The 20,387-nt window shown below is 35.8% G+C and overlaps 1 protein-coding gene across 2 annotated transcripts in view; it reads right to left on the bottom strand.

Annotated features, from left to right (window-relative positions):
* UGGT1 (UDP-glucose glycoprotein glucosyltransferase 1) overlaps positions 1 to 20,387 on the bottom strand; it is a 121,755-nt gene that overhangs the window by 47,555 nt on the left and 53,813 nt on the right. For both annotated transcript variants that reach the window (XM_047722755.1, XM_047722756.1), the window contains exons 17-19: positions 19,697 to 19,828; positions 12,972 to 13,136; positions 1,697 to 1,817 (exon numbers count right to left, since the gene is read on the bottom strand). In XM_047722755.1, coding sequence (XP_047578711.1) covers positions 1,697 to 1,817; positions 12,972 to 13,136; positions 19,697 to 19,828 — 418 coding nt within the window. The remainder of the gene's footprint in view (positions 1 to 1,696; positions 1,818 to 12,971; positions 13,137 to 19,696; positions 19,829 to 20,387) is intronic.

Raw genomic sequence — 20,387 nt, 5'->3', positions numbered from 1 at the left:
CATGAATTCAGTTCCAAGTAGATTAGAGACAGGTGCCATAAAGTAACAACCACACCTAGAGCTGTGTGTGCATCACACCCCACCACAACAGCAAATGCCCTTGGCTCTTACTTTATCTTTTCTCACCCAGTAGGCCTTCTGCAAGTGACCACCTTATTTCCAGCTATTTGCTGAAATGGACTTCAGAGCAGCAAGGAAAGGCATATGGAAGAAATTGCATCTGAGCTTCAAACAACTACCCCTGAAAAGGTATTCTTGTGAAAACAACGTAAACATCCAACAACTGAGGATTAGGTAAACCTAGTGTGGACTATTCATACAAGAAAATATTAATCAGCCATAAAAAGGCAAAAAAGTACTGTGATATGTTACAACATGGATAAAACTTAAAAATATTACTCTCAGTAAAAGAAGCCAGTCACAGAAAACTCCTAGTTATACAAAATACCCAAAAGAAAACTCCCTTAGAAATAGAAACTAAATCAGTAGTTGTGGAAGGCATAGGAAAAGGGGAAATGGAGAGTGGCTACCATGGGTACCCAGTTTCTTTTTGGGGGGATAAACAGTGATAATTAGACAACTTTGAGAATACACTAAAAACTGTGCACTTTAAAATGTGTAAGGCTTCGGGGCGCCTGGGTGGCTCAGTGGGTTAAGCCTCTGTCTTCGGCTCAGGTCATGTTCTCAGGGTCCTAGGATTGAACCCCGCATCAGGCTCTCTGCTCAGCAGGGAGCCTGCTTCCCCCTCTCCATCTGCCTGCCTCTCTGCCTACTTGTGACCGCTCTGTCAAATAAGTATATAAAATCTTTAAAAAAAAAATAAAAAATAAAAAATAAAATGCGTAAGACTTCAAAAGACTGAGTTTATTGGCCTGTACACTTTATCTCAATGAAGGTTTAAATTTAGATAGGCATTCCTAGCCTCTCAGAGTAAAGCCACCTAAGGTGTTTGTTCATTATCACTGCTAGCTGATTCCAAAACAAGGATGAAGAAAAGACCACTGCTTAACAGCTTTATGACTGTAAGAAAGTCAACAATACAGATTTAGTCTCAACACCTAAGGCCTAAACAGGTGGCACTTAAAAGACAATGGAGGGGGGCACCTGGGTGGCTCAGTGGGTTAAAGCCTCTGTCTTCGGCTCAGCACATGATCCCAGGGTCCTGGGATCGAGCCCCACATAGGGCTCTCTGCTCAGCAGGGAGCCTGCTTCCTCCTCTCTCTCTCTCTCTGCCTGTCTCTCTGCCTACTTGTGATCTCTGTCTGTCAAATAAATAAAAATAATAAATAAATAAATAAATAAATAAATAAGACAATGGAGGGGTCCCTGGGTGGCTCAATCAGTTAAATGTCCTATTTCAGTTCAGGTCATGATCTCAAGGTTGTGAGAGGTCCTGCCCCGGATGTGGAGCCTGCTTAAGAGTCCCTCCACCCCTCCCAACTTCCCTCTCTTAAAAAAAAAAAGACAATGGATATTTTTCAACGTTTACAAGGATTTACACAAGAAGAATTTCTCTCTTTTTGGAGAAAACTTTTGTGAATTTAGAGGCTCATGTTAAGAACTAAAGGTGAAATAAATTAAAACAAGACTGGGTCACAATCTTGAGTTATCTTCTAAACACTGCAATCCAATAGATGTAGAGATTCTGAAACACAAATGAAAGAAAGCCCAAAGTTATTCCTGAAATGCTCCTTACTGGTTGCTGTTAAATCCAGATATTCTCGCTCAGATGTCAAAATCCTAGAATTGATTCGTGGAACAACATTTGGCTGATTCATGATATATTCTACCACGTCCTGATCATGGGACAGTTCACCCTACAAGAAAAAAAATTAACAGGGTGGGGGTGGGATGAGAGTTAAACAAATAAGAACAATAATAATTTATTAGGAACTAAAAAGTCATTAACTTTACAATCAATAGCTTCTTATGTATTGATTAACACTTAAAAACAGATGTTTCCATTGTAAGGGCCTATTCAGCCAGAGCAGCCCCACCCCGGTTGAACTGCCATTTTGTTAAAAAACTTAAATTGACCTTGCCCCCACCCCAGGGGAACTTACTTAAAAGCAAGTCTGGGAAACCAGTCCGAGGTAACAAAGTCCAAATACAAGGGTGGGTCAGGCCAGGTGGAGGTATTCAGTGGGGGTGCATACGGTCTCCTAGCTACCAAGGAGTATGGGCCTGCCCTTTGGGCACCTTTTGGGCTCCAATTCTTAACTAGGTGATAGGCTGTTTCAAATGTCCACTAGGGTCAATTGTAATTCAATTGGTCACCTAGCATCTCTGTGGAGTTTCCTGTGTGTGTTACAATCTCATTGGCCACCTGTGTGTGGCCAGGCCCAACCACATGGCCTTTGCTCTTTAAAAGTTAGTCTGGAAAGCAAGGAGGGGTCGTCCTCTCTGTAGGGGGGGGCCCAACCGGTCTGTTTGACGATTGGTCTGATTGCTGATGCTTGGCTCGAAATAAAGCTTTGCTTGACCTTCGCTTTGTATCAGTCTCGCTCCTTTAATCACGGACCCATTATTGGGGTACCCAATTTTGGGGGGACCCAACACCATGTTATAGGTCCCTATCATTGCCAAGCACAGCTTGACATGTTATGTACATATATTTAACTCTTTAAACAACTTGAGACAAATGTTGACATCTGTTTTAAAGATGAAAGCTGAGGTACAGAAAGGTTACATAACTTACTCAAAGTTACGTAACTTACTCAAAGTTACAAGGTAAGGAGATTTGAGTATAAAATGCAAAGCCAAGTTTACGTGGTCTCTCCACACACTACTGTGCTTTCCCAGAAATAAGCAAGCTCTACAAATTAGGTAAGAATTACCATAACCAAATATCCATCCTGAGAGCTGCTCATAGTTAGCCTCTCTTTAAAGGAAAAAGCCAAATGCCTTCTCTCAAGCACTTAATGTATTTTATAATAAAAATCATTCCAAGGGCATCTGGGTGTCACAGTCGGTTGAGCATCTGACTCTTGGTTTTAGCTCAACTCATGATCTCAGGGTAGTGAGATCTAGCCCTGCATCAGGCTACATGCTCAGCACTGAGTCTGCTTAAGACTCTCTCTTCCTCTGTTCCCTCCCCTCCTACATACTCTCTCTTTCAAATAAATAAATACATCTTAAGAAACAAAAATCACCCTAAGCTTTTTTCAATCTCAGGCATTTCCAGAGTCAAAATTATATTTCAGGGAGAAGAAATCCTTTCTCATTTTTTCTTCCCTTTCATACCTCTCAGATATATAGAAATACTTGTACTTCATGAAGGCAATCTCAAAACCAAGTGTAAATGGCTATGGAAATTTGCAAATTCTTCACACTCAAAATATTTCATATAAAACCCTTTTTTACAGCAACTTTCAAGGGAGAGATAGATGTAAATCAAATATACACCGTCAAGTCTAAAAAACTCCAATTAGGCATCTTCTGTGGCTATTTAGCCCCGGAGATAGGGAACTCGTATGCAAATTCTCAAACTATAAACTAATAATGAGCATATGAACCAATCATACAACTCGAAAGACTACAAGTTACTAGCTGACTTAGTATAGATATACATCCATGTATACAACTTTATAAATCTGAATTGATTCCACTTAGAAGCCTAACTAGCTCAGAGAGGGCAATTTGGCAACATCTACCAAAATTTTAAATGTACATACCTTTTAATGCAGCCCATCTATACACAAACACAAACACACACACACACACACACACACACACACACACACACACACACACAGTGGTTGTTTCTAGAAAAAGAAGATGAGTAGCAGGGGAACAGGACTGAATGGGTGAAAGTTTCTCTTCATTTATGCTTCTATACACATTTGAATTTCACATCATCTGCATATCATACCTTTTTACAGTGACTCTAGTTCAAAAGTTTAAATGTACATTACCCTTTGACAAAATACTTCCAATAATTGGTATTTCTCAAAAAGAAAAAGCACGAAGATATACATATAAGACTATTCATTATGACACTATTTATAACAGTGAAATTCTATAAGCAATGTCCAACATTAGGAGATAAAATAAATGATTGTTCATTCTTTAAAAACTAGGGGCACCTGGGTGGCTCAGTTGGTTAAGCAACTGCCTTCAACTGGGGTCATGATCCCAAGATCCTGGCATTGAGCCCTAAGTCTGGCTCTTGCCCAATCAAAAGTCTGCTTCTGTTTCTCCCTCTCCCTCTTCTTCTCCCCCTGTTTGTGCTCTCTCTCTTAAATAAAAAGAAAAAACTATGCAGCAATCTAAAAGTACTGACGAGTTACATGTTCAGAAACACAAAGATACATTCAATTAGAAAGGTAAGCTAAAAAAATACATATGTAAATATATATTTCTATATACAATGGGGGCACAAAGAGCTATTTCTCTAGGGGTCCTTATGAAAGGAAGAACTTTCAGTTTTACTCTAGACACTTTAATATTCTCCCAGTTTAGTATTTTTTTATTTTAGTATTTTAGTATTTTTAGTATTTTTAGTATTTAGTATTTTAGTATTTTTAAATATATATAGGAGCACAGATAACTTTTGTCATAATATTTCAAATAAAGCTTTCTTTAGCTAAACCAAACCAAATTTCTCACTGGCAATATAAGTAGAAACAGAGGAAAACTAGCTTTCAAAGGGGGAATATTTGAAAATGATAATTCTTTTAAACAACAGATATCTGAAAAACAGAAAAACTCTGCTGAATTTTTATACCCAACAATGTTGAAAAAGAAATGCTTTAAATGGATGCTGGAAAACCAAAATGTTTTAATTATCTTTCATCTTTTCATTAATATCACTTGAACAAAGAAAATAATTATCATTTCTTCTAGACTATTCTTAACTTTGGAAAATAAGCTACACTCATTCAAATAAAAATTGTTTCCACATTTTATTCCAGTAGCTTCATGAAGAACAAATTCCTTAACAAAACTACCTTATTCATGAGGGAGCTGGCAATATTTAGCCAACACATTTTCTGTTTTGGGGTTTTGTTTTTTGGTTGTTTTGTTATGTTTTGTTTTTGTATAAATGTATTAACAATCAGCATGAAAAGTAGCTTTTTAAAAAAAATGGGGGGTCTTTTCAACAAGTGGTGCTCAGAAAACTTGATATCATGCAAAAGAATGAAGTGCAACCCTTATAGACTCACGCCACACACAAAACTTTACTCAAAATAGATCAAAGACATAAATATAAGAGCTACAACTATAAAATTCTTCAAAGAAAACACTGGGGAAAATCTTCATGACACTGGATTTGATGACAATTTCTCAGATAGGACACCAAAATCAGAGTCAATAAAAGAAAACACAGAGAATCTGGACTTCGTCAAAATTCGAAAGTTCTGTGCATCAAAGGACGCTAACAAAAAAGTGAAAGACAACCAACAGAATGGGAAAAAATATTTCCAAATCATGTGTGATAAGGTATAAATATCCAAAATTCATAAGGAACTCTATACTTCAATAACAAAAAAGAGCCTAATTCAAAAAGGAGTAAAGGACTTAAAAAGACATTTCTCCAAAGATAAACAAATGGCCAATAATTACATGAAAAGATGCTCAGTCTCTTTAGTCCTCAGGGAAATGCAAATAAAAACCAGAATGTATACAGAAGACATGGTAGTTATATGTGCAATGGAATATTATATAGCCATCAAAAATGAAATCTTGCCTTTTGCAATGATATGGATGGAACTAGAGGGTATTATGCTAAGCGAAATAAGTCAATTAGAGAAAGACAATTATCACATGATCTCACTGATATGTGGAATTTAAGAAACAAGGCAGAGGATCATAGGGGAAGAGAGGAAAAAAATGAAACAAGAGGAAACCAGAGAGGGAGACAAACCATTAGAGATTCTTAATCATAGGAAACAAACTAAGGGTTGCTGGAGAAGAGGGTGTAGGGGCGAGGGGGTAACTGGATGCTTGACATTGGAGAGGTCATGTGTTGTAATGAGCACTGGGTATTATATAAGACTGATGAATCAGAGACCTGTACTCCTGAAACAAATAACACACTATATGTTAATTAAAAAAAACACACACACACAATGGGATACCATTTCACACCAACTAGAATGGTCATCATCAAAATAATAGAAACTAAACAACTATTAATGAGGATATGGAGAAATGAAATTTTTAAATATTTGGTGCTAAGAATGTAAAAAGGTATGGCTGCTTTTAAAAAAAATCTGGTAGTTCCTCAAAATGTTAAAGACAGAATTACCATACAATCCAGCAATTCCACCAGGTATATATCCAAAAGAACTGAAAGCAAAGGCTTGAACAGATATTTGTACACCAATGTTCACAGCAGCATTATTCACAATAACCAAAGGATAGAAACAACCCAAATATCCAACATATCAATGGATAAATAAAATGTGGTATATACATTTAATTCAATTTTAATAGGAAGGGAATTCTGATACATGCTCCAACACATATGAAACTTAAAACAAGCAAGACACAAAAATGACAAAGTACAATGCCATCTAGAATAAGTAAACTCATAAGCACAAAAGCCCAAGAGTGGTTACCAGCGGCTGATGAGAGCCAACAATGAAATGTTACTGTTTAGTGGGTAAACAGTTGCTGTGTGGGATGATAAAAAATATTCTAGAGATAGCAGTAAAAGTTGCACAACACTGTATATACTTAATGTCTCTATGCATAACTTAAAATGGTTACAGTGGTAAAATTTTGTTTTATATATTTTACTACAATAAAAATACTGTAGTTGAGAGTGACATTCAGCAGAAATGATTGAGTTAAGATCTCTGAAAAGCCTCTCCTCAAAAAAAGAAACAAACAAAAAAACACACCAAGGACAGTAGGAAAAAATCATCAAATTTTTTCAAACTCTGGAAATTAACCAAAGGCTTACAAAATTCCAAATGACTTTTATTCAAAAAAACAAAACAAAACAAAACAAAAACCTTGGTAGGAAAAATAATTTTTGTGACACTTTAACTTGCCCTATTACTATCTACCTCTCCCCAGCTATACAGGAGTCTTGAAAACCAACAGCTCTGAAATAAATGTAAAAATCAGTAGACTAGGAATATTATCAGGTGCCTTCTCTAGTTGAACTGAATTAGACCATACTCAGTGACAACAGCTTTTTCCTGGGTATTTCTGTCAAAAAGAATCAGGAGCAATTGTTTAATGTCCTAGTTGCCTAAAGTGGGATAATAGTTGGGCTAACATGAAGTGGCAAAAGCATAAAAGAAAAAGCTAGGGAATGAAATGTCCATAAGGGGTTTTTTGTTTGTTTGTTTGTTTTTTAATTTTTTTTTTTAATTTATTTATTTGACAGACAGAGATCACAAGTAGGCAGAGAGGCAGGCAGAGAGAGAGGAGGAGGCAGGCTCCCCGCTGAGCAGAGAGTCTGATGTAGGACTGCATCCCAGGGTCCTGGGATCACGACCTGAGCCAAAGGCAGAGGCTTTAACCCACTGAGCCACCCAGGTGCCCCTCCATAAGGGGTTTTGAAAAGCTCTCACATATGCCTCAGAACCTCAAAAGCCACATACACAGTCCCCAGGTTTGGGTGCACGCCCAAAAAAATCTTAGAAGGTCCTAAATGCTCTCGTTTCTGACTAACCTGACACTCTGTTCAAGTAAGAACTGAAGGCTATGGCAAAACTGTAAATTGCCAGGTGAGTGCTGAAGGCATGCCCCAAAATGTACATAAACATTCTTAAGAAAAAATGGGAGACTTTTTTGGATTCAAACATTTAACAAAATCTCTGTTTATTCATTAGATGACCAATAAGCTAACAAGCAGAGACTTAAGAGGCTACACAGGACAAAGAATACAGACTTTAAAGAATTAGCACTGGAAAGTCACTAAACAAACAACCACTACAACAAACCCTGGTAGGGCTAAGACTCTAATTTCTACAAGTCTCACATTATATTAGCCAAATGTTCAGTCATCAACAAAAATTTTACAAACATCAAAAAAAAAAAAAAATGTATGGCCCATACTAAGGAAAAGAACACTTAACTAATATCATTCTTAAAATAGCCCAAGCAGTGGACTTACTCCACAAAGACTTTAAATCAGCTCTTTTAAATATATTCAAAACGCTAAAAGGAAACCCTGCCTGGCAAACTAAAGGAAACTTTGAGACTTAGGTATCACCACATACACTGTAAAGAGAAAGAAATTATGGAAAGGAAACAAATAGAAAAAGCAGTTAAAAATACAATAACTGAAATTAAATATTCGCTAGGAGGACTCATAGCAGATTTTAGCTATTAGCTAATACTAGCTAGTATTAAGTTAACTAGTAAATAGCTAATTTACTGCTATTAGCAGCAAAAAAAAAAAACAAATCAAAACAAACAAACAAACAAACAAAAAAAAACAGTGAACTTAAAGATATGTCAACTGAGGTTATCTAATCTAAGGAACAGAAAGAGAATTTGGGGATACTACAGAGTATAAATATATGCACCTACCCAGAAGGAGAGGAAAGAAAGAGAAACAATATAATAAAGAATTTGGCTAGCATCCTCATGAAGGTAATCTCTTAATCCTGGAGTTTCCTGAGAGATAGGGGAAGCAGCTTTGTTATTCATGGTGGGCCCCATTTATCAGATCACATCTGATAAAGTTTATACTAATTAGGGGACTCAGGGTGGGCCTTTAGACAGTTTATGTTAATGAGGCAACTCAAAGAAGGCTGTCCAAGCCAGAAAGACCAACCACATGGTTAGAGGGTTGGTTTTGAGCAGCACAGTATTGATCTAATCTCTGGAAACAGGAAGAGGGGCTACAGACTGAATTCAATCACATAGTGAATGATTCTATCAATCATGGCTATATATGAAGCCCCAGTAAAAATTCTGGACACCAAAACTTGGCTGAGCTTCCTTGGTTGGCAATACCCCATGTGCCATCACATACTAGTAATCAGGAAGGCCAATGAATGTATCCTTACTTCACGGGGAGGAGATAACAGAATCTTTATATTTGGAACCTTCCCAAACCTTGCCCTATGCACCTCACTCTTTGGCTGGTTCACATTTGCATTATTTTATTATCATAACAATAATTATAAACATAGCACTATCCGGAACTCTGTAAGCTATTCTACCGAATTACCAACACTGAGGAGTGTTAAGTGCCCCTGCATTTTTAGCCAGTTCATGCTAAGTGAGGGTGATCTGGGGACCCCCAAACTTGTGGCTAGTGTCTGAAATGAGGGCAACCTTGTAGTAAATTGTGTCTGTAAACTGCCACATTTGGCCTAACTCTGAGTAGTTTGGTATCAGAAGTCATTATAGGCAGAAGGACTTATAGAAAAAAGTGATTGGAAGGAAAGCTCCAAATTTTGATATTTAAGAAATGTAATGTACTCTATGTAGAAAAACTCATAGTTCCACAACTAATCAAATTAATGAAATGTCCAAAATAAAATACAAATAAAGGACCTTGAAAACAGGAACAAGAAGAGATTCCTAACACAGACTGGATCCGCAATAAGATTAACAGCTGGTTTCTCAAGAGATCCCATAGAGATCAAATGGCAATGGAATGACCTATTCAAAGGGCTAAAAGGAAAAGATAATCAACCAAGAATTCCATATCCAAGCATACCATCACTCAAAAGTGAAGGGTAAATGAACACATTCCCAGAAAAACAAAAATAGAGAGAATTTTTCACTGGCAGATCCAACCCAAAATAAACACTAAGAAGATTTCCTCAGATTAAAATGAAAGGACACAAGACACTAACTTGAATCCCCACAAAAAAATTAAGAGCACAAGTAAAGGTAACTATATAGGTAAATATAAAAGGGGTCTTAATATATTTTTTGTTTATAACTCTTTTTCTATTTCACTTATGAGACAACTATAAAAGGCAACACTTATAAACTGGTGCTGATGGGCATGTAATATAGAAAACTACAATTTGTAGGACCTTAACAACATAACAAGGGGAACAGATAGAGCTATATAAGAGCAAAGATTTGGTATACTAGTGAAATTAAGTTGATATAAAAAATAAGTTATATAAACATTACATAAAAAATCACATAATATTAACAAATAAAGGAAAAAAAAAACACATGATCATCTCTACAGACACAGAAAGAGAATTTGACAAAATCCAACATGTTAATGATAAAAAAAAAATTCAGTAAATAGAAGAAAACTTCCATAAACTAACAAAGGAATCTGCAAAAACCCTGTAGCTAATATACTTATAGGTGAAAGACTAAAGTTTTTCCCCCTAAGATTGAAACAAAACAAGGGTGTTTATTCACATTACTTCTATTCAGCATGGTACTAGGAAGTTCTAGACAGGCAATGAGACAAGAAAAGAAAAAATAAAAAAGAGATAAAGACATCCAGATTGAAAAGGAAGAATCAAAACGATCTCTCATTATAGATGACATGCTTTTGTCATCTGTAAGATGACAATATTTTCTATATAGAATTTTTTTTAAAAAGCTTTAGAATAAAACAAGTTCAACAAGTTGCAGCATATAAGATCAATATACAAAAATCAACTGTATTTCTATTCACTATTAATGAACTATCCAAAAATTAAATTAAGGAAATAATTCCATTATTTCCTTAGCATCAAAAAGAACAAAATACTAACAAATAAATTTAATGAAAGAAGTGTAAGACTCCTTCACAGGAAACTATAAAACATCACTAAAAGAATAACAAGACCTAAATAAATGGAAACAGATACTGGTTTCATGGGTTAGAAAATTCAATATTGCTAAGATATCAATACTCCCCAAATTAATCTATAGATTGAGTGCAATTTCTACTGAAACCCAGTTGCCCTTTTTTGCAGATACTGACAAACTAATCTTAAAATTCATATGAAAATGAAGGGGACAAAGATCAGCCACACAATCTTTAAAAAAAGAAAAAAGAAAAAGAAAAATCCAAAGTCGGAAAACTCACACAATAACAATAGTAATCAAGACTGTGAGGTATGTACATAAGAATAAATATATAGGCAAAAGGAAAACAACGGGCAGTCCAAAAATAAACCTATACATTAATGGTCAACTTATTTTTTACAGGCGTGTCATGATGCTTTAATGGGAGAAGAGCATTCTTTTCAATAAATAGTACTGGGACAACTGAATATCACAAAAGACATTCAGTGGCATGCCAAACTGGTATGAGAAAAAAAATGTGGACTCCTACCATACATGATATACAAAAACTAACTGAAAATACATCAAAGAACTAAATGTTAAAGAGAAAAAACTATAAAATGCTCAGAAGAAAACATAGGTATAATCCTTCATAACCTAGAATTAAACAATAATTTTGTACATATGGTACAAATACCACAAGCAACAAAAGAAAAAAAGTAAATTGGACTTAATCAAAATATAAAGCATCTGTCCTTTAAAAGACTGACCACCAAGAAAGTAAAAAAGACAAACCATGAAGTCAGAAAAATACTGACAAATCCTACAAATAAGGGATTAGTACCCAGAATACGTAGGAGAACTCACAATAACCAAACAAGTAACCCAATTAAACACAGGCAAATAATTTTAATAGACAATTCTCAAAAACAGATATAAATGGTCAATAAGCACAGGAAACAATGCTCAACATTATTCATGTTTGAGTAATGCAGGTCAAAACCACAATGAGATACTACTTCATACCTAGGTTATAATCAAAGAGATAGACAATATCAAGTGTTGGCTAGAACGTGGAGAAAGTAGAACCTGCATACGTTACAAGTAGCAATGTATAATGGTACAGCCACTTTGGAAAACAGCCTGTTAAAAATAGAATTATTGAACAGGCAAGAGTATCCTTCCTAGGTATACACACAAGACAAAGGAGAACACATGTCTGCACAAAAACTTGTACATGATTGTTTATAGCAGCATTACTCATAGCAGCCACAAAGTAGAAACCTAAATTTGCATCAACTGATGAATGGATTTTAAAAATGTGGTATATCCATTCAAGGAACTATTATTTGGCCATTAAAAGAAATGAAGTACTGGGGTGCCTGGGTGGCTCAGTGGGTTAAGCCTCAGCCTTCAGCTCAGGTCATGATCCCAGTGGTCCTGGGATCAAGCCCCACATCAGGCTCTCTGCTCAGCAAGGAACCTGGTTCGCCCTCTCTCTCTCTGCCTGTCTCTCTGCCTACTTGTGATCTCTCTCTCTCTCTCTGTTAAATAAATAAATAAAATCTTTACCAAAAAAAAAAAAGAAGAAGAAGAAGAAAGAAATGAAGTACTGACACATGCTCCTACAAGAATAACCTTGAAAACATTACACTAAGTGAAAGAAATCAGATACATAAGACCACATATTGTATATTAAGTGTCCTAAATAGGCAAATCCATAGATAAAGAATATAGATTTGTAGTCCCAGGATCTAGGGTAGAAGTAAATGCAGAGTGAATGCTACAGGGCGTTGAATTTTAGGGGAGATGATAATGTTCTAACTTTAGACAGAAGTTATACTTGCATAAACTTTGTGTATACACTAAATACACTGAACTGTCCACTTTAAAAGGCTGAGTTTTACAGCATGTGAATTATGTCTCAACAGTAACTATATATATATATATATATATATATATATATATATATATATATATGAAATATTTGTATAAAATATTAGAGTCTTCCCTAAGTCAAAATTCCTTGTAAGTAGAAATGTCTCTTACAAATGCTAAATCCTTTAGAATTTTTTAAATAAACATTTAAACATTTAATCTTGACAATAAACTAAGCTATTTCAAATACAATGCACAGAAATTCTTACGAATATTTTCATTATTAGCACAACTTGCTGAGAATCTGCAAGCCAATTACAAGTGGTGTCTAAAAAACAGTAATACTTAAAGAATATTATTGCTTCCTACAAAGCCTACAAAAACATAAGCAAACCATTCTCCTTCAAAATCACTCTTGAAATACTACTCACCAAGTACACTGCTCTTTGGAAGAAGGTTGTGGTCTCCAGGATTTTATGCATTGTGATGGTTTCTAATTCATCGGGATCTAACTGTTCCTTTTCAAAGGGCATTCCGTTGAACAGAATAACAGGCAGTGGACCAACCCCAGTCTGCTCATAGTAGCCTCTTGCTTCCTGAAACACAAGGGACCACAAACATTTTTTAATCCTTCATGAGACAAATGGAACAAAGCATATTTTTCATATATACATGTGCTAACAAGAAAAGTAAAATTAACAAAATACAGTCATCAAGAAATAAGTAAAGAAATGCCTTTAAAGAAATATCAGAAGAGATATAGTTAATATCCTACTGGGTAATTTGAAACTAATTACTGAGTTTTTGTAAAAACAGAAAAACATTGGGGCGCCTGGGTGGCTCAGTGGGTTAAGCCTCTGCCTTCGGCTCAGGTCATGATCTCAGGGTCGTGGGCTCTAGCCCCACATCGGGCTCTCTGCTCAGCAGGGAGCCTGCTTCCCCCTCTCTTTCTGCCTGCCTCTCTGCCTACTTGTGATCTCTCTATCAAATAAATAAATAAAATATATTAAAAAAAAAAAAGAAAAACCTTGAAAATTAGGAACAGATTTGGGGATGAGGGTAATTTTAAGCTGCCCAGGCTACCAAACTTTAATTACATATAACAGACCTTTCAACAAATACGGAGATATTCTATCTTGCTATCCAATGCAGCAGCCACTAACCACATGTAACTACTGAGCACTTGAAATTAATTAATTTTCATTTTAAAAGCCACATGTGGCTAGAGGCTACAATAATGGGCAGCAAAATGATAGACTGCCATCAATTATGTGTGCTCCTGAGATGAAATATTTACACCCCAATCTAATTTAAAAAGGTCCCTATCACTAACATAGAAATTACACTTTTAGAAAACAAAACAAGGCTGGTGGTAAAACAGTGCTTCAAAATTGCTCTATAATATACTAAACCCCACCTTTTTCCTTCTCCAAGACAAAAAAGGTTCCTTAGCAGGGAACTGCCAGGAGAACCTAAAGGTAAATATAGCTAAGATGAATACTCTTCTCTGATGGTCAGTATAGAGGTACATTGCCCCAGACATCAACCACAAACCAAGACTAATTTGTCAAAGTAAAACCTACATTACTACCCAAGATGTAAAAAGGATTCCTTAAAACATTCTTGTTGGACATCTTTTAACTAATACTTTCTGAAAATACCAGAATTATATATATTTATATATATATAAATAGAAAAGTAGTTCAATTGGGTAACTGACAATCATCAACAGCAACAGACTACTTAGTTTCTAATCCAATCTAGCCCCACAGGTAACTAATGGTACAAACTTAAACCAGATGGACAATAACATGGCACAGGCAGAAAGGCCTTCTATGTTGATTTCATAGTTTACACTTTTAAAATTTACACTTCTAAAATTCTTACCATGTTAATTTTGTTCTTTGATGTTTTAACTATTTCAAAGACATTCATTAAAAACTCAATTTTAATATACTTGAGTTTTAAAAATTATCCTCCCCAACAAAACAATACAAAACCCACATTGTAACTCCTAAGTGACAGTAAGAAATAAAACTGGTTTTCTCTGGAAATGGCAACTGAGTGAAAATGAGGAGTGGGAGGGAGATATTTTGATTATACTTTCCTTTCTTACAAACTGTAAATAACTTACCAGACCAATTAACAGAATGCAGCCTAATTACCAAAAAGCTAAACTTAAAAATTACATGAGAATTTCTTCAATGATAACTAAAAATGTTAGCTGTAAGCAAATTAAAAACCTTAAGAATTACAGGCAAGGTCTTATGAATGACCTACTCACATATGATAACTGAAATTAATAAGGACACAAGAGTTAACATGTCAAAAGCAAAATGTCTATGTGTGTAAGTTAGGACTTCTCTTAAATATCATTATCACACTAGCTTGAAAAATATAAATATACACCTATCAGACTACATTGTCTTCAGTTTAAAAATTCTACTTTAATTGTACAGCCTAGTACAAATAATTACAACTTTCAAATATCATACAGAGGATATCATAGCTTCAGATTTATAAATAAAAGATTTATTTATTTATTTATTTATTTATAAATAAAAGATACAGAATTCTGCTCACTGTAAAGCCTGTTTCTCCCTCTCCCTCTACCATTACCTCAGCTTGTGCTCTCTGGCTCTATCTCTTCTGTCAGATAAAATAAATAAAAATCTTTAAAAAAAAAAAAGTTTGGGTCAACCGGGAAATCAAAGAAGAACTTAACGATTCATGGAAACCACTGAGAACAAAAACACATCGGTCCAAAACCTACGGGATATGGCAAAAGCAGTCCTAAGAGGGAAATACATAGCCACCCAAGCCTCATTCAAAAAAATTGAAAAATACCAAATATACAAACTCTCTTTACATCTTAAAGAACTGGACAATCAACAACGGATTAAGCCTACCCCACGCACAAGAAGGGAAATAATTAGAGTAGAGATAAATGAATTAGAAACCAGAGATACAGTAGAACACATCAATGAAACTAGAAGCTGGTTCTTTGCAAGAATTAATAAGATTGATAAACTACTGTCTAGACTAATCCAAAAGAAAAGAGAAAGGAACCAAATTAATAAACTTATGAATGAGGGGTGTCTGGGTGGCTCAGTGGATTAAAGCCTCTGCTCAGGTCATGATCCCAGGGTCCTGGGATCGAGCCCCACATCAGGCTCCCTGCTTGGTGAGGAGCCTGCCTCTCCCCCTCTCTCTGCCTGCCTCTCTGCCTACTTGTGACCTCTCTCTGTCAAATAAATAAATAAAATTTTTTAAAAATAAATAAATAAGTAAAATTATGAATGAAAGGGGAGAGATCACAACTAACATCAAGGAAATAGAAACAATCATCAGAAATTATCATCAACAGCTATATGTCAGTAAATTAACCAACCTAGAAGAAATGAATGCATTCCTGGAAATCTATAAACTTCGAAGACTGAAATAAGAAGAAACTGACAACCTGAATAGACCAGTAACTAGTAACGAGATTGAAGCAGTGATCAAAAACCTCTCAAAAAACAAGAGTTCAGGACCTGACGGATTCCCTGGGGAATTCTACCAAACATTCAAAGAAGAATTAATACCTTTCTCCTGAAGCTGTTTCAAAAAACAGAAACAGAAGGGAAACTTCCAGGCTCTTTCTATGAGGCTAGCTTCACCTTGATCCCTAAACCAGGCAAAGACCCCATCAAAAAGGGGATTTCAGACCAATATCCCTGATGAATATGGATGCCAAGATTCTCAACAAGATCCTAGCTAACAGGATCTAACAGTACATTAAAAAGATTATCTGTAATAATCAGGTGGGATTTATCTCTGGGATGCCAGGGTGGTTCAACATTCACAAATCATTCAATGTGATAGAACACACAAATAAAAGAAGAGACAAGAACGATATGATCCTCTCAACTGATGCAGAAAAAGCATTTGACAAAATACAGCATCTTTCCTGATTAATACTCTTCAGAGTGTAGGGATAGAGGGAACATTCCTCAATTTCACCTTACCAAAAGCCATCTATGAAAAGCCCACAGTGAATATCATTCTCAATGGGGAAAAGCTCAGAGCCTTTCCCTTAAGATCAGGAACACGACAAGGATGCATGCCAACTCTCCCCACTATTGTTCAACATAGTACTAGAAGTCCTAGCAACACCAATCAGACAAAAGGAAATAAAAGGTATTCGAATTGGCAAAGAAGACGTCAAACTTTCTCTTTTCACAGGTGACATGATACTTTATGTGGAAAACCCAAAAGACTCCACTCCCAAATTACTAAAACTCATACAGCAATTCAGTAATATGGCAGGATACAAAATTAAAGCATAGAAATCAGTTGCCTTCTTATACACTAGCAATGAAACTGTAGAAAGGGATATTAGAGAATTGATTCCATTTACTATAGCATCAAAAACTGTAAGATCCTTTGGAATAAACCTAACCAAAGAGGTAAAGGATCTATACTTAAGGAACTACAAAACACTCATGAAAGAAACTGAAGAAGACACAAAAAGATCGAAAAACGTTCCATGTTCATGGATCAGAAGAATAAACATCGTTAAAATGTCTATGCTGCCCAAAGCAATCTATACTTTCAACACCATCCTGATCAAAATACCATCAGCATTTTTCAAAGTGCTGGACCAAACAATCCTAAAATTTGTATGAAACCCCAATTTGCCAAGAATGTTGAAAAAGAAAAACAAAGCTGGGGGCATCACGTTGCTGGATTTCAAGCTTTATTACAAAGCTGTAATCACCAATCACAGTACTGGCATAAAAACAGACACACAGACCAGTGGAACAGAGCCCAGATATGGACCTTCAACTCTATGGTCAAATAATCTTCGACAAAGTAGGAAAAAATATCCAATGGAAAAAAGACAGTCTCTTCAATAAATGGTGCTGGGAAAATTGGGACAGCTATATACAGAAGAATGAAACTCAACCATTCTCTTACATCATACACAAAGATAAACTCAAAATGGATTAAAGACCTCAATGTGAGACAGGAATCCATCAAAATCCTAGAGAACATAGGCAGTAACCTCTTCGACATCTGCCACAGCAACTTCTTTAAAGACACATCTCCAAAGGCAAAGGAAATGAAAGTGAAAAAGAACTTTTGGGACTTCATCAAGATTAAAAGCTTCTGCACAGCAAAGAAAACAGTCAACAAAATGAAGAGGCAACCCATGAAATGGGAGAAGATATTTGCAAATGACATTAGAGATAAAGGGCTAATATCCAAGATCTATAAAGAACTTCTCAAACTCAATACCCAAAAAACAAATAATTGAGTCAAAAAATGGGCATAAGACATGAGCAGACATTTCTCCAAAGAAGACAAACAAATGGCTAACAGACAATGAAAAAGTGTTCATCATTAGCCATCATGGAAGTTCAAATAAAAAAATACCACCTTACACCAGTTAGAATAGCCAAAATTAACAAGACAAGAAATAACAAGTGTTGGAGAGGATGTGGAGAAACCCTCTTACACTGTTGGTGGGAATGCAAGTTGGTGCAGCCACTTTGGAAAACAGTGTGGATGTTCCTCAAAAAATTAAAAATAGAGCTACCCTATCACCCAGTGATTGCACTACTGGGTATTTACTGCAAAGATAGAGATGTAGTGAAAAGAAGGGCCATATGCACCCCAGTGTTCATAGCAGCAATGTCCACAATAGTCACATGGTGGAAAGAGCTGAGATGCCCTTCAACAGACAAATGGATAAAGAATATGTGGTCCATATATACAATGGAATATTACTCAGCCATCAGAAAGGATGAATACCCAACTTTTGCATCAGCATGGATAGGACTGAAGGAGATTATGCTGACTGAAAGAAGTCAAGCAGAGAAAGTCAATTATCACATAGTTTCACTTACTTGTGGAACATAAGGAATAGCATAGAGGACATTAGGAGAAGGAAGGGGAGGATGAAAGAGGGGAAATCAAAGGGGGAACCGAACTATGAGAGACTGTGGACTCTGAGAAACAAACTAGAGTTTTAGAGTGGAGGGGCATGGGGGGATGGGTTAGCCCGGTAATGGGTATTAAGCAGGGCACGTATTGCATGAACCACTGAGTGTTATGCGTAAACACTGAATCTTGGAACACTACATCAAAAACTATGATGTACTGTATGGTGACTAACATAACATAACAAAAAATTTAAAAATAAAAAAATTTTAAAAACAGGAGACATTACAACTGACACCACAGAAATGCAAAAGATCATGAGACTTCTATGAACAATGAACAATTTATACACCAAAAAATGGGTAACCGAGAAGAAATGGATACATTTCTAAAAACATACAACCTAACAAGACTGAACAATGAAGAAACATTTCCTTCACTTAAAAGTAAAAAAAAAAATCATAAATATTCTTTGTTTTAAATTAAAATGTCTCAGAAATGTATTTAGATTCCTTGCCTGACCATTTATATTCAAATGACTACCTTGCTCCTGCTTATAAAAGATAAAGGTCCTTTTACTGTATTTAATAGTATTATCTTTAAATAAAAATTGCAAGTATTTCCCTACATCCTTACTACCACACTTTGCCATTCTGCTTATTACATTTCTTACTGTATTTTTTTTTTTAGGTTTTTATTTATTTATTTGACAGAGATTACAAGTCAGCAGAGAGGCAGGCAGAGAGAGAGAGAAGGAAGCAGGCTCCCCGCTGAGCAGAGAGCCCAATGCGGGGCTCGATCCCAGAACCCTGGGATCACGACCTGAGCCCAGGGCAGAGGCTTTAACCCACTGAGCCACCCAGGCGCACCTTACTGTATTTTTTTCTTTAGCCTAAACAACTTTAGTATGGCAAGTCATATCCTGGCAAGCATACACCACACACTTCTAATGGTTTTTATGTGGAACATACATCACACAAGTACAACCACTGCACTGTGTAGAAGAAATTTGTTTTTCAATTTAATAGTTAATATGCCAGCTAAAAATCAGTAATATCATCACAAAATTGAAATATAAACTGCATTCACAAACACAGAAAAGTAACCTGGTTTTTAAATTGTTAAATGCTATGTACCTAAATACTTTAACTACCACTACCCTTACTCATCAACTCCCCAAAAAAGGGAGGTAAGGAAAGCATAGCATTGCGGTCCAATGAGAATTTCTTACCTTCCGATTCTGATCATAAGCAGAGTCAATCCCCAAAATGCTATTCACTTCAACATATGGATACTTCTTCTCTAGGACACTGACCACATGCTCAACTTTTACTTTTTCTCCAGTCCTTACTTTGTTATATATCTGAAGAAAGAAAAATCAGGCAACCAAACACACTTTTAAATCCAGATTTCAGAATGTTTATTACAAAAGATTTCTGAATGTAGAGGGAAAACATGGCTATTTTTCTTGAAAGGTGAAATGGAACATGTTAGAAATTCTCCCTTTTTCATATAATTCCATAAGACACTTTCTTATATGAGAAACTACATATTCTTAAAATGACCCAATCAATTCATACTCACATTAAGTCCCAAATGCAAAAATGTGTCAATTTTTTAAAAATCTGAATACCTTTACATACTCCTTGAAATTAGAACTCATGGCCATGATATTTAGGGGGCAGAAAGTTATAAAATATGTACAGCAAAATCATTGTTTTTTAAAAAGCAGATATAGGGGCACCTGGGTGCTGAGCATCTGCCTTCAGCTCAGGTCATGATCCTAGGGTTCTGGGATCGAGCCCCACATCTGGCTCCCTGCTCAGCAGGAAGCCTGCTTCTCCCTCTCCCACTCCCCCTGCTTGTATTCCATCTCTCACTCTCTCTGTCAAATAAATAAAAGAAAAAGAAAAAGAAATAAA

This window comes from Lutra lutra, chromosome 3 (genome assembly GCF_902655055.1).
Source record: "Lutra lutra chromosome 3, mLutLut1.2, whole genome shotgun sequence".
NCBI lineage: Eukaryota > Metazoa > Chordata > Mammalia > Carnivora > Mustelidae > Lutra > Lutra lutra.
The sequence above is the reverse complement of the archived record's forward strand: the minus strand, read 5'-3'. Positions and strand labels throughout refer to the sequence as shown.